Source organism: Anoplophora glabripennis, unplaced genomic scaffold, assembly GCF_000390285.2.
Source record: "Anoplophora glabripennis isolate ALB-LARVAE unplaced genomic scaffold, Agla_2.0 scaffold183, whole genome shotgun sequence".
Classification (NCBI taxonomy): domain Eukaryota; kingdom Metazoa; phylum Arthropoda; class Insecta; order Coleoptera; family Cerambycidae; genus Anoplophora; species Anoplophora glabripennis.
The window spans coordinates 774,498-788,011 of NW_019416293.1; the positions used below are offsets into that span (position 1 = coordinate 774,498).

The following is a 13,514-nucleotide window of genomic DNA, read 5'->3' on the forward strand; positions in this document are numbered from 1 at the left end:
ATATAAATTATTCATTTTAAACAAATTATGTTTGTTAAATTAATACTATTTATGAAATAAGAAATCTAAAACACCTTATATTTTACAGTTAACATCCATAAAAAAAAATGTTTGCATATAAGTACGTGCATATAATGTGTAAAAAAATATACTATTATGAAGATAAATAAATATGTTAATTACTTTAAATTTTCTATTTTAAATATTACTTCCTCATTTTTTATAAATTTAATGACACGGCATATGAAACACTCCTACGCAAGGTGAAGTAATTAATAAGGAGTTTCATATCTAATATTAGATGCATAGATTACATCGTTACATTTTGTAAGCAGGTGCGAATATTAGACGTACATTTAATCAGCCATCTACATAATGGTAAAACGTTTATGATAATAAATTGTTACTTGCTAATGCGCATATGTCAAATATCTGTTTTATCTATTTTGTAGCAAGCAAAAATGTAAACATTGCATCCCTTTCATGAATACATAGTTTATAGGTACCATTATAGGTACTGAAAATTGATGACTGAGGGGGAAAACTGTTTTATTTGCAAATTTAAGTGAAAAATTTCGTTATACAAATTTCTGTGTGTTAACTCTTAAAAATATTACCTACTTATTACTTGGTAGGTAGATATATCTAACTTGTTAGATTTTCTGGAAAATTTAAATATGAAAAATATCACTAAAAGATATTAAGTAGGTAGTAGTAATGCCAAGAAAAGTTAGGATTTTTTTGTAAAAAGCAGCTTACGTAGGTTGGTAAAACTTATATTATTCTCATATCAATTATATCAGAAACTGCTTAACAAATGATAATCAATAAAAATCCATGGAACTCAGATCGGAACATCTAAAAGATCACACATTTTTTTTTTTGTAAGAAATTGCGAAAAAAGTATTTTCCTCTCAAGGCCACAATCGTGGAATATACTAATACGTATATACCTATTTAGGTAAATCCAAACTGTTTTTGTAAAAATTATAATATCACTGAAGACAATAAATACAGTAGATACCTGCGTATCTACTTTTTCGAAACTTTGATACATTTTATTCAGTTTGTGACTAGCTAATCTAAAAATATAAAATTCACCTGCCTTATAACTTATTTTATAAAATTTATGAAATAGGAAAAATCGGCAAGAAATCGTACTTTTAGTAAGACGATGATAGATCAAGAAAATCCATCTAAATTATAAAAATCTTAAAATCGTAACGATTATTATTATTAGGTATTATTTAAAGCTGTGAAAGGTCACGGAAAATATGAGCACCCATGTAAACATGGGAATGTACCTTCGCTGTTTTGTCGAGAACTTTGTAAAAATACTCAATAATTGTGATTCATGTGTGATTCACAAAAGCATCGCGCGGGGTATGATTATGTTTATAGTATACCGTACGCGATTTTCTGAATATTTAACGGGCGTGTCAAAATGTAATGTTAAACATAGAAAGAAGTAAAAATAAGTTTTTTTTTTCTTTTTTTGAATGTATTATCGGCTTGTAAACTGTCTTATACCCTGGAGAAAGCTTGTATAACTGATACAGTGAAGAGGTATTGTTTTAAACTTACTTAGATTTTCTAAAATCCTCGTCAAGACTGTTATAATTTCACTGAAAATTACGCATAAAAACGCCCCCTTCCTAACCAGCTTATAAATTTAGATATAGGTACCTACATACCTATTGGGAAAGGCCGACTTCAGCTTTATGAAACCACAAACGTTCACCTGCGTATCACATTTCTTTTTTTTATTCGATATTGGACACATTTTTTTAACACTATCATAAATTTTCCATTTTATTGTTTTCAAATCAGAATCTTAATAAGATCGTATCTGTTCAAAATTTGAATTTTAGCAAAGTCTACTCCGTAAATAGATAGAAGTATTTAGAAAAATTTAAATAAAACACATTTCACATTTCGCCACATTTCAAATTGTATTTCATTAACAATAATACTCCTTAAGACTAATGTACAATAATAACATTTTGAATTAATAATACACAATAAATTTTCAACTACTTACTTCATTAAATTGCTTCATAACACGGGTATAATTCAAACATATGTATTATCAAGTTGAAACAATTTCATTGCTAGTTAAATAATTTTTTGAGCTCCAAGGAAACGCCCTAAAATAAAAAACAATTGAATGAGCATAAATATTGTTCCTTTGCTAAAGCTACAGTACGATTTAATCTTGAACGTTTACATCTGCATAATGTACTTATACTCTTATAGTGCGCTTTATTAAACAGGTATAAATATGTACATACTATGGATTATACATAGACGGCAGAGTTAAAAACCGATCATAGCTCCCGTTAATGTAAGAGGTATGTAAAGTCGTAGATTTCCATTTTATCAACAGGTACATTAGTATGATGTTTAATTTAGCAGGTGAATATTCGTAACTAGTATTTTCGGAAATTAGTATGCAGCAACAAATCACCGTTTTTATTTACATCCGCGAGAAGGAACCTCGTTTTCCTCTAGAATGTCAGTCGAATCACAGCACGCTGACACGAATTAAATAAATATGTACAGAATATAAATAATTGTTCGAAATACTTTGGTTACATGTAGAGCAGTTAAAGCACCTAAGTGGAGAGAAAAGTTTGCATCGACCCCTTATAAACCGCGAGTTTCATTTTTAAAAATGTATATTTGACCAATCGATATTAACTGCTACAAATTAAAAGAATAAGTAGTTAAAAAAAAAAAACGTGGGTACAAGAGGTCTATCAGGTGACTTTTCACTTCACAGACTCACTCTACTACACTTCGCACACTGACACGCGGCACTTAATCCCGATCGTGCATGGTGAGCTGCAGGGGTTGACACGTAGGTGGATCAGCCTTGGCTAGTACGTCGACCACCTCTACGGGACTCGACGACCTCGATCTCATCCGCATCTCCACCGCCTCCTCTACGTCCGACTCGTCGTTGACGTTGATCTCCTCTTCTGAATCCGACGCGTCATAGTCGCTCAACCTCCGAAGGGTGTCGTGCGAACTTAGCAGCGCGTTGGGCACCAAAGCTTTGAAGGCACTATTTTCGCCCCCCATCTGCAGCAAAAGGGAGGAAGCCGTGGGGTGGGTAGTGAGATGAGTAGTAAGCGGGGAGCCAGGGGTGGAACCGCCCTTGTAGTGAGGCGAGGGGGTCAAGCGGCCGCCGAACATCGAAGACTGACTGTTCTGGGGCCCTGGCGAGGATTGTTTGAGGAGGTTCATCCGCTGGTGACGTCTCCATTTCGCTCGTCTGTTGGAAAACCAAACCTGGTTACAATGCACCGATTAGTGTGAGGTCACATTCGTTGGGACGGTCGTGAGGTCCAACAGCATTATTCGCGCAAGACAAAAGGGGCTTATTTCTAAATATTTTTATTACTGAGCTAAATTTAGATGACAAGCTAACACAAATTGGATTTTTAAAAAATTTTATACCAAATACCTATCTGGGCAGGCTAATGAAGCGATTCCATAGAAGCTAGTTAGTTAATAACAGACAGACAGACAATATGTGATTGACCTTCTAAACCAAGTCCGAAGATTTCCGCCGCGGCGCTGAATCCGATTTCAAAATTGTTCGAAAAACATTACTTTTCGCTATATTTGAGGTTGTTACCTGACTAGGTCATTTCTTACATGGGTATGGATTTCAGAGGGCTGACCTATTAAAGTTTTATAAGCCTATATACATATAAAAATATATAGACTGTATTTTTAAAGTTTTCACTTGCCTCCCGGAACTCTGTAAAAAATTATTACTCGTAGGTTCTTTACAAATAAATTAATGATATAAAGCGATTTATATTTTACTTAAGTTTGTTATTGCGATTTTTAGAGATATTTAGATACTAGTTAAAAATTTATATTGAGGAATAGGTATGTACCTAATATGTAAATATGAAAGGTATACTTTACATCTACGAACAAGATTAACCAAACAAACGTTTTAAGAATTTTGTAATATTAACTAGCAAATACTTAACCACGTTGCAAAACCTGTAATGAAATGCATCACATATGGACGTAGGTATCTATACTTCGTATTTGAGAATCAAAAATGTTTAAGCAACAAACAACGTACATAGATTTCCTTTAATGCTGGAAGACCTCTTAAGGAAAATAACACACCTGCACTCTAGCCTCCGACAGTGATGTCTTTGAAGCCAGTCTTTCCCTCGTGGATACGCACGGGTAATGACTCTTCTCGAACTCTTTTTCCAACTCCTCCAACTGGTCGGGACTGAAAGTAGTCCTATTTCTTCTGAATTTCGGTTGTTCAGAGCTGTCCAGACTAGAATCGTCTTTGTCGAGGTTTCCCCCAGGTGGCGAACCCATAAGTCCGTGATCGGGATGAGGAGAACCTGCAAAACCGTCATAGTCGGTGTTCAATATAGGTAGAGAATATTATGTTATGTTTGCCTTTCTCTTGAATAAATGAATAGATAGTAATTATATTGATTTTATTTACCTGATGATGCGGGTGAGCCTGCCATTACCGTCGCATTCGCGGCACCAGGAGGCTGCAGACCAAGAGGGCCGTTTGGCCACAACGGTGAATGCCAAGGGAAAGCTGCGGCTGCGGCATAAGGGTGGTGGTGGTATAGCCCGTAACCTGCAGCCCTAGCAAATTCTGCTGCCGCTCGTTCTGCCGCTCTGTTCCTCAGAATTCGGTTAATGCTGCTGACCGAGGGGGCTGTTGCATTTGTACACACGCCTGAAACAAATAAAGGAATTCATTGACAATATGTAATTGTAAATGTCATAACGCTCATAATTTAACGTAGATGACGTGCTTTCGCAATGGACGGACATCTGAACGTGAATTGGTCAGTTCAATTGTTGTAAACAATATGATCAGAATTGAATATATAAGAAAAATAATTAATCTACATTTAACTGTATATAACTATAACTAATAGGTATAAGTACTTAAAACTTTATAATTAAGTATTTTTGTGAATTCAGAGGTTTATAATTTAAATATCTATTAATATTCTTGACATTCAATAATTTGCTTTAAGTTAAATATGTTTTATTGCAAATTATAAGATAATATTCAATAAAGAATGGGTAATTCTTCCTTTCATTTATATAATTTACTTTATATTTGCATGAATTCAAATTAATCCTATTTTATATCTTAACAAATAATATGTTTTATTTTCGTCTAGTACTAGTGAATGTGTTTATGTGCAATCGTTCAGTCTATTTTTTAACTTGATATTGTGGGAAACAGCCATTTTCATTGATTACTTATCTAAACTCACTTAAGTTTTGGTAATTTTTTCTTGAAATATTTGTTTCTTTTTGCACGTTCCTTTTGTGTGACACGGGCATGGCCCTGTTTTTCTGGACTGAATTAATACATACGTTATAGGTACTCGCTTAAATCTCAGTGTGACTGCATAGGTACGTTTTCTATTAATTATAAAAATCGTTTTAATTATTTGTGAACTGACAATTTTTTTAGTGATAATTGATTTTGTAATACGTAAACCTGGTAAGTTTGTTTCACACTCCATTTGACATCTTTTTCTTTTTTTTTTTTTCAACTTTGAAACCTTTGATAATATTAATCCCACAACACTACATACAACGCAAAATTTAGATTTGTGTATTTTTTATATAAAAACTATAGGTACATCATAAATTTAAATTATAAATTTCCTTGATTCTCAATCCGTCTGGTAACATGCCATAGTGGTTTAAAATAATAATTATTGATATAAAGCAGTGATAACTAAACCGTAAGAAATCCATTTTTAGTTGTTTCACTTTTTTATTGTTTGATACAAAATACAATTAAAATTCAACGTGCATCAAAGGAAACATTATTTTTTAAATGAATATTACTCCATCTTTCATTATATTGAAATCATTCTATTTCAAGCTGTTTATGTATGAAAACGGTTATATAATTTACCTAGTAGGATTCGGCCAAAATTTTGGAGAAGGAAATTATTAGCGTTAAACGACACCGCGATTTCTTTATTAAACGGTAGGTATAAGAATAAGTAAATTTTTCAATAAAGTAGGTATTACTTACTACAATCTTAATATTAGTAGCTTTTTTCTGTGAACTACTGGTGATATTTAAACAATTATTATTTTTAATTTTCTTATTTTGTTTTATATTGTAGATATTTATGGATTAGGTACCTACATGTAACTGAAATCGACCTTTTGATTGATTTTCTATGATATGTCACGAAAAGAGTTTGTGCAATTCTTGTGGACCCTGTATAGAGAGCTTGATAAAATCCACTATAAATTAATATATTATAAAGCGAATAAAACTATTCCCCTTCGGGCACGTAACCTACCTCTTATAATTATAATACGACTGATGAATGATTAATAAGCCAGTATTTATCATACGAGAGCATTGATCATGATCACACTTGGATTCGACTCTCGGATACCATCAATTTGATTTGATTTATCTCCAAGTTAATTTCCTATTCATCCCTCTGGCCAGCGAATAAAAGGCTATCAATAAATTTATTTCCAGCAGGACTTACATTGTTAAATTATAGTAGCTACATCTGTAAATGTATTTGATGTTTCGTACCACGTCTAATGGTTATTTATTACATCGGAATGGAGGAGGAATTTCGATCACAAATTTTGTAACGCTTGTTTAGTGTTACAGGAAACAGAACAAGATAAAAAAATAAATGCTTCATTAAGTTTAAATAAAATTCTTAATGTCTTTAGACTTATAAAACTTTTATTTAAATTTTAAATAATATTTTAATAGAGAAAATTTAACTGATGATTTAAATCGTAAATTCTGTTTTAATGGTTTAATTCAGTGTATGAAAATTTCCATCAATCCGATGTGGACAGAAATTGATAAATTATCGAGTGTAATGTAAATGAAGTTTATTTATAATGTGTTGAAATATGTAATATTTATAGATATAGGTAAGAGAGATGCGACGCACGGTACTTTTTACAAACTGAAATCGTCATAAAAATTACAGACATTAATTACTTACAAATGGTTCCTAGAGGACTTATAAACGAGGCGCGTAATAATTATTCGACGCGGTTTTTTGCGTGCCGCTTGAAACCCAGATGATTAAATAAAATTAAAAGATACATCCTTTCCGTGACGAGCACATGACTTGTCCGTCCTGCGTGTGAATAAAAACACTTTTTATATCAGCAAAACCGCAGGTAGAAAACGAATCAATGACAATGTTTAGGGTTTTATTTATTGTTTGGGTTGCGAGACTGTTATTGTACTGTACATCCTTCTACCGCAGAACCGGAGGGTAATTATAGTTATTAGACTCTAAGAAACGGAAAAGTTTAAACGAATATTTGTATGGGTCGCATTGTAATTGTATACAGGCTTGGAGAAATGGCAAATTAAAAATTAAAGCAATTGCGAGTTGTGTGAACCATATGTTTTACGGAAAGCATAATGTAATTAAATTTTTCTGAAGGGTATTATAATTTGCGGGGTAGTCAAAGCAGACCACACGTTTCGCAGACTTTTGTGTTTTTTTTTTGTATTACTTATATTATCCGTAAGTTTTAAGGTAAGTAGGTACCTACATTACTTATTCTCTGACGTCCGGATAAAGAAAACACTCTGGAAAAAGTGAGATTTTTTTGATAACATTATATAACAGTTTATGAATAACGGATAACTTACGACAAAAAATGGACTCTGACAAAAAATTAAAATATCAGATACCTAGTGTTAAAATTTTTAATTAAGTAAACAGAGCACGTTCAGCAAAGTAGTTGTAGCAAAGTAATTGTAGGTAGGTACATAACATTTGTGATCTTCTAGTTAGCTAGTCTGAGGATGTGATCGGCAGGTACCTACTATAGATAGTGAAATCCCCGCGGACAAAACGAACAGGATTAAGTGAACATACTTAAGTATAGCCGGCAAAGTAGTTTAGATGCTAATAAATTGTGGTAGAATTACCACAATTCAACAAAATAAACATAACGGAGCTCTAAAATTATCCCAGGAATTTTCTGATTTTAAAGTAGGTACCTACGCCCATAGGTATGAAAGTAGGTAATTAATTTCTCAAAATTAGAATAGGTAAATACTTTTTAACTATAATTGTAAATACGCCTAATTCAAACAATGTCTTTAAAAGCAACGATTTTTAAAGAGTAGCGATTAAGTAACTGTAAATATATTGCTAGACATTATTTTCATATCATTTTAATAATTAAGAATATAGAGTACCTACCTATTATAATTTTTTTGGACAAATTTATAAATAAATTTTCACGATATTTTTATATTAGCATTTTTTCTCGTTCAGTCATTGAATAGAAAATATGCTAATAGGAGTAATACACTTCTGATCAATTTACATTATCTAGAAATTCACGTTGTCTTGCGAACGGCTGGGTCGACTTGCCGTATCTGTTCTTACTCCCATTCTTATTTCCCCACTATTAACACTACCATTGTATCTTTGGTCACATACCAACTTTAGCGCAACTATATTACTACGAGCCACTATTGCTTCCTACATCAACATCTTACCTTCAGATATCAATCTCTCCCGTATTTCCCATGCAAATATTGTGGGGTTTTCCCTTTTATATTGCTCAATCTTCGACACCACGGCGGGAGTAGCGACTTTCGGCTTGCTACCACCAATGAGTCCCGGCGGCCTTAGTGTACCTGTAAAAATATAAAGTTATGTTGTGTACATTAATTTGAATAAATTTTAGTTAACACACTAGTCAAAATCATTAGCTTTTACTTAGATACTTATGTAATTAGACTGAAAGTAATTTCCAAGTATCTACTTAAATTAATAATAAATCTTATTGATTAAAAAAAATGTAGGTACGTAAGTGCACTGTAAAAAAAATTTCATTCCATTTCACTCAATTTTATTCGATTGAGTGAAATTTTCACTCTATTAGTATGAGTACAACTGAGTGAAACTATTGCATCAGAAATGAGTGAGTTTTATTCAAATCAGAAATACTGCTAACTGTCAATTGAGTGACATTTGACTCTATTCTGAGTACCTAGGTATATCAAACCAATTTAGAGTTGACTTTTTCTTTAATACCTATTATTGAGTAATTTTTTACTCAGACTTGGTTTATATTTTTTTAAATTTTAATTTAAATATCATTGTAATAAAGTCATAAACTACTAAGCTGCTGCCACAGTGGTTTCTACACAGATCTGTATTAGAGAAAATATTTTAGGTCTCGATTAAAGGAATTGGTGAACTGACCGGACGAATAGATTGCCTATATTGTACTTTACAAATACATAATTAGGTATAGATAATAATTTAACGCCGTTTAATATAACCAAATATTATCGAGACTTAATGTACTATATTTAATTATTAAAATTAAATCACTGCATTTAAATACATTTTTCCGACAACAATACAATATCCTAATGGGACAGAACGATGGGAACAGACAAAGACAATGCATATGGATATGAAAAATGGTAAGATTACTCAGTAATTAGGACATTTACTCTGATTTAGATACAAGTGCACCGCAAATACGAATTTACGTGAAGAATGTATTTAAGGAGTAGGTACCTATATCTATTTGAGTGAAAGTATACTCAGTTTTAGTTTAATTTAATCACAAATGAGTAAAATGATGGAAATGCCCAATATTGAGTGAAAATGTACTTAAGAATTTCACTCAATGGATTCACTCCGAAACTTTATTGCTTTCACTCACAACCAATCGTTGTTTTTATAGTGTACTTACCTATCTAAGTAGGTATATACTTACTGATGGACTTTCATTATGAATATATGACTAGGTATGTGATGAAAAAGCCTTATATCAAACTAAACGGTTTCTATACACCAGGAAGTTACTTAAATACTTCCACTAACCTACTTCATCGAGTTTTAAGGATGATAAATAATTCGTTGTCTTAACCCACCGTTGAACTCTAATAATGCCAAACAAATTCAATTAGCTTTCGACTGTTTGCTTTAAATTTCTTTATAATGCAAACTAAATGCCACCTGCTTGATATTTTATTATTGCGTATTTGCACTAAAGAACAATAAATTTATCGAAGGACATCTGCCACGTCGATAATTTAAGAAGGGTACATTCATCCAAGTCCGTCACTTCCCTTCTTGTGTGTTTATAAATTCACGACACACTTTAACATTCCTATAGGTTCTAGCCGGCAAAAAGTTGTGTCATTATAGTGATATAAAATTCTTTTATGGACATAGCATTTCAACAGGTCTTATTATATTACCGAAAGAGCGAGACTCCAATGATTTTCGATGCCCAACTTTGATTCGTTTTGCTTTACGTGATTATATCTTGATATCTCGCGAATGAAATTGCGTTGCCATTATTGTTCATGTCAATTTGCGGAGGTTGTTTTGAAATTTCATAATTAAATTTCTATTTCCCCATGTTATGGACCTCACGTAGGTAGTAAGTATAGGAAAGTACTTTCCCGAGAAAGTACATTTAAATATTCTTTTATAAATTTAATTCAAATATACTAACTTTAGTAGTCGTATATTTACCTAGATATCATCAATCTACATTTATAGGATTCTAAAGAAGATATATACTATAAAAAAGACACCCAAATTTGAAATTAGTCTGTTTGGTAGCTACTAAGATAAAATACAAACTTGAATGGATTTAAATAAGAAATAACGTTTATCTACTTTATGTAAAAATTGTAAAATACTACTTACCTACGAATAAAACAATAACAATGTAATTTATGAAAACAATAATAATAATTTTAAGTCATCTTAGTGTACCCTATAGTATACCTTCATAAAGGTATATCTGCATGTCACCTCGATAATATTTCATTGACAAAAAGCCAATGCTAGGTAACCACTGCGTGTCAAAGGGATTGTTTGTAATACCGCTGTGAGACTGTGTTGAGTTTAATGCATTCCTATGATGCCTTTATTTGTGTAGAGCTCGGCAGTCGGGAGAAAAATCCGAAGTCGGTGACAAATCACTACCGTTGATTTTTATAGTATTGCCGATGTAAACATTGTTGGAGTCCCAATCGTATGATATTTTTTTGGCAGAGTACTCAACTTGTACAATTGAATGCCGGAAAAACTTTATTGCTTACTGTAAACATTCCTGTTTTCGAGAGAAAAGTAAAAAGCTAAGCATTGACACAATGGTTTCCTTAAATAGTGCTAATAAGACCCTTGCACACAGAATACATCAAGAAATCTGAAGAGGCTGCAAAAACCCGGCATCCTTTCTGAGTACGCCCGGGAATGCAACGCCAGATAAATATCAGGTGGCGTAATTCCATTATCAGGATGCCTGTAAATATATGGTAAAAGTTTTTATGTCACCACAAACACCTGAGGGAACTTGAAACTAGGAATTTCCTCTTCTCTTGTAGGTATCTTCCCTCAGAAAGGACATGCCTGTAATGTTTCCTGCATTTCCGACGAATACGCCAAACTAACTTCCACACACCATTTCCCGAAGAGGAAAAGATATAACTTTTCAAAATGGATTTTGAACAAAAAGAGTAGTATCTGATGCCATAAAGAAATTTGTAGAGAAAAATTATCTCCTGATAATTCTCCATAACCTCAACTATGGCGAAAACACTGTAGGATATCTATAAAACATGATGTGATTCTGAGTTTGTTCTAATTCGGATTCAGAGTGTCGAAAATCTACGGGGAAATGTAATCTGGGGAAAGTATCGTTTTAAAGGCGATAATATTACTATGAATAAAATGGAGAATTCTTATCAAGTCCGAAAGACCACTAAAATGAAATTACGCAAACCGATAAAATTCGAAATTGGGGAGGACAAATTTATAGACGAGCCATCAAAGTGGTCGCCTCGATTTACAGCTTTTGCGAATAGATTTTTTACAGTTGTTTTTCAATTGGTCTGCCGCGTGTCCTGCATCTGTCCATGTTACATTATTCAGCGAACTGCCTTTGCGGAATATTGGCGTTAAATTTTTTCGTAACCATTAATATTTGATCGCAAGGTGCAATAGGTAGATATATGTAACTTTTCTTTTGTTAATCTAAGATTCACATCCTGCCATAATATTTCACCCACTACAGAATAATAATATATCTCTAATAGATAAGTATATTTGTTTGTTGGATCAACAAAAAACAAATTTACATAAACGTGATATTAATTTGGTCTCTATCAATCGTACCTTCCAGGTTCGTATTTTGTTTTCGCACAACACGATGAACGTGATAAAACGTATTATAGGTATATTACATACATATTAATTTACCATCATATAAGTACATATATTTATATGCATACATTATGTATTCGAGTCCTGATTTTTACGTTATACTAACGATTTACTATCGGACCTTAATTTATTAAATATAGGTAAACCTAATAAATACATATCGAAAACCTAATTAGGTAGTACCTACTGAGCAATTCTCGTAAGGACAATAAATTAACGTAGTTTGAAAACTGCAAGGAAACGTTTGGTGCATGTCTGTCAAAGACACGTATGATGAAAGTGTTAAAAATTCATTATTCATAAATTTTAAATCATGCACGCGGATAAATTATACTCATCAGAAGAAAGAAGTCGGATATAATGTATGGGTAGGATTAGTAAAAGTTGTCGAGTACATCACATAAAGTTTGAAGTTATCATTGTGTAAGCAGCCTACCTATTACTTACAGCCAAGGCTTTACCTAACATGCGATCTACAAAATGGCCGACTGTCTGGGAGCACTTAATATCCCTAATAACTGGAATTATCATATCGCATTAAAATGCTATGAGGATTATTTATTTAAGCACGTTTGCTATTTTGCTAGTCAGTGTAATTTAAGCAGTCTGTAATTATACATCTATCTATTATTTATTGTTCACGTTTCAGATGTGACTCGATTTCACCGAACGCAGACTACACATAGTGGCGGATCCGGCTTAAGACATTGACTCTCTCTCTCTCTCCGCTGTGGTAAGTTTTAATTGGACCTTTACCTAATATTAAAATAATGCAAAAATCGTAAAACACTTGAGCATTGTACAAATAGAATGAACGGCGGATAATACGATATATGTAAATGGCAGCATAAAGGAAATTTTTTCTGGAATTTTTCAAGCAATACGCAACACACTGTTGCACCTACACCTACTATTGACAAAAAGTTCAAAGAATACCGCTTAATACTGATATGTATCAATTTCTCAATCTAATTTTATTAAACTAGGTATATACAATTAGTTGTAAGCGAATTCTGGAAATATCAAACGACGAAATTGTATTACGAGTAAGTATTACATTTATGTTTGTATTTGCGACACTAAATTATACGAATCGGCTTTCTGATACATATATTCCTTCTGCATTATTGTCAAATTTCAGTAAATGCTACGGCTAAATTTACGCTTTGAAAAGATATATACAAGTAGATAAGTACCTACACCATCATAGAATCGGAATTGGAAATCTTTGCTTTATCGACTTTCCTAAAGAGGTAC

The 13,514-nt window shown here is 32.6% G+C and overlaps 1 protein-coding gene across 2 annotated transcripts in view; it reads right to left on the reverse strand.

Moving 5' to 3' along the window:
* Positions 1-1,946: 1,946 nt before the first annotated feature.
* LOC108912288 (paired box protein Pax-6-like) overlaps positions 1,947-13,514 on the reverse strand; it is a 31,915-nt gene continuing 20,347 nt past the window's right edge. The window contains exons 3-6 of one of the 2 annotated variants that reach the window (XM_018717486.1): positions 8,555-8,695; positions 4,496-4,741; positions 4,156-4,388; positions 1,947-3,294 (exon numbers count right to left, since the gene is read on the reverse strand). In XM_018717486.1, coding sequence (XP_018573002.1) covers positions 2,821-3,294; positions 4,156-4,388; positions 4,496-4,741; positions 8,555-8,695 — 1,094 coding nt within the window. In that variant the 3' untranslated portion in view covers positions 1,947-2,820. The remainder of the gene's footprint in view (positions 3,295-4,155; positions 4,389-4,495; positions 4,742-8,554; positions 8,696-13,514) is intronic. The other variant, XM_018717487.1, reaches the window with a different exon arrangement.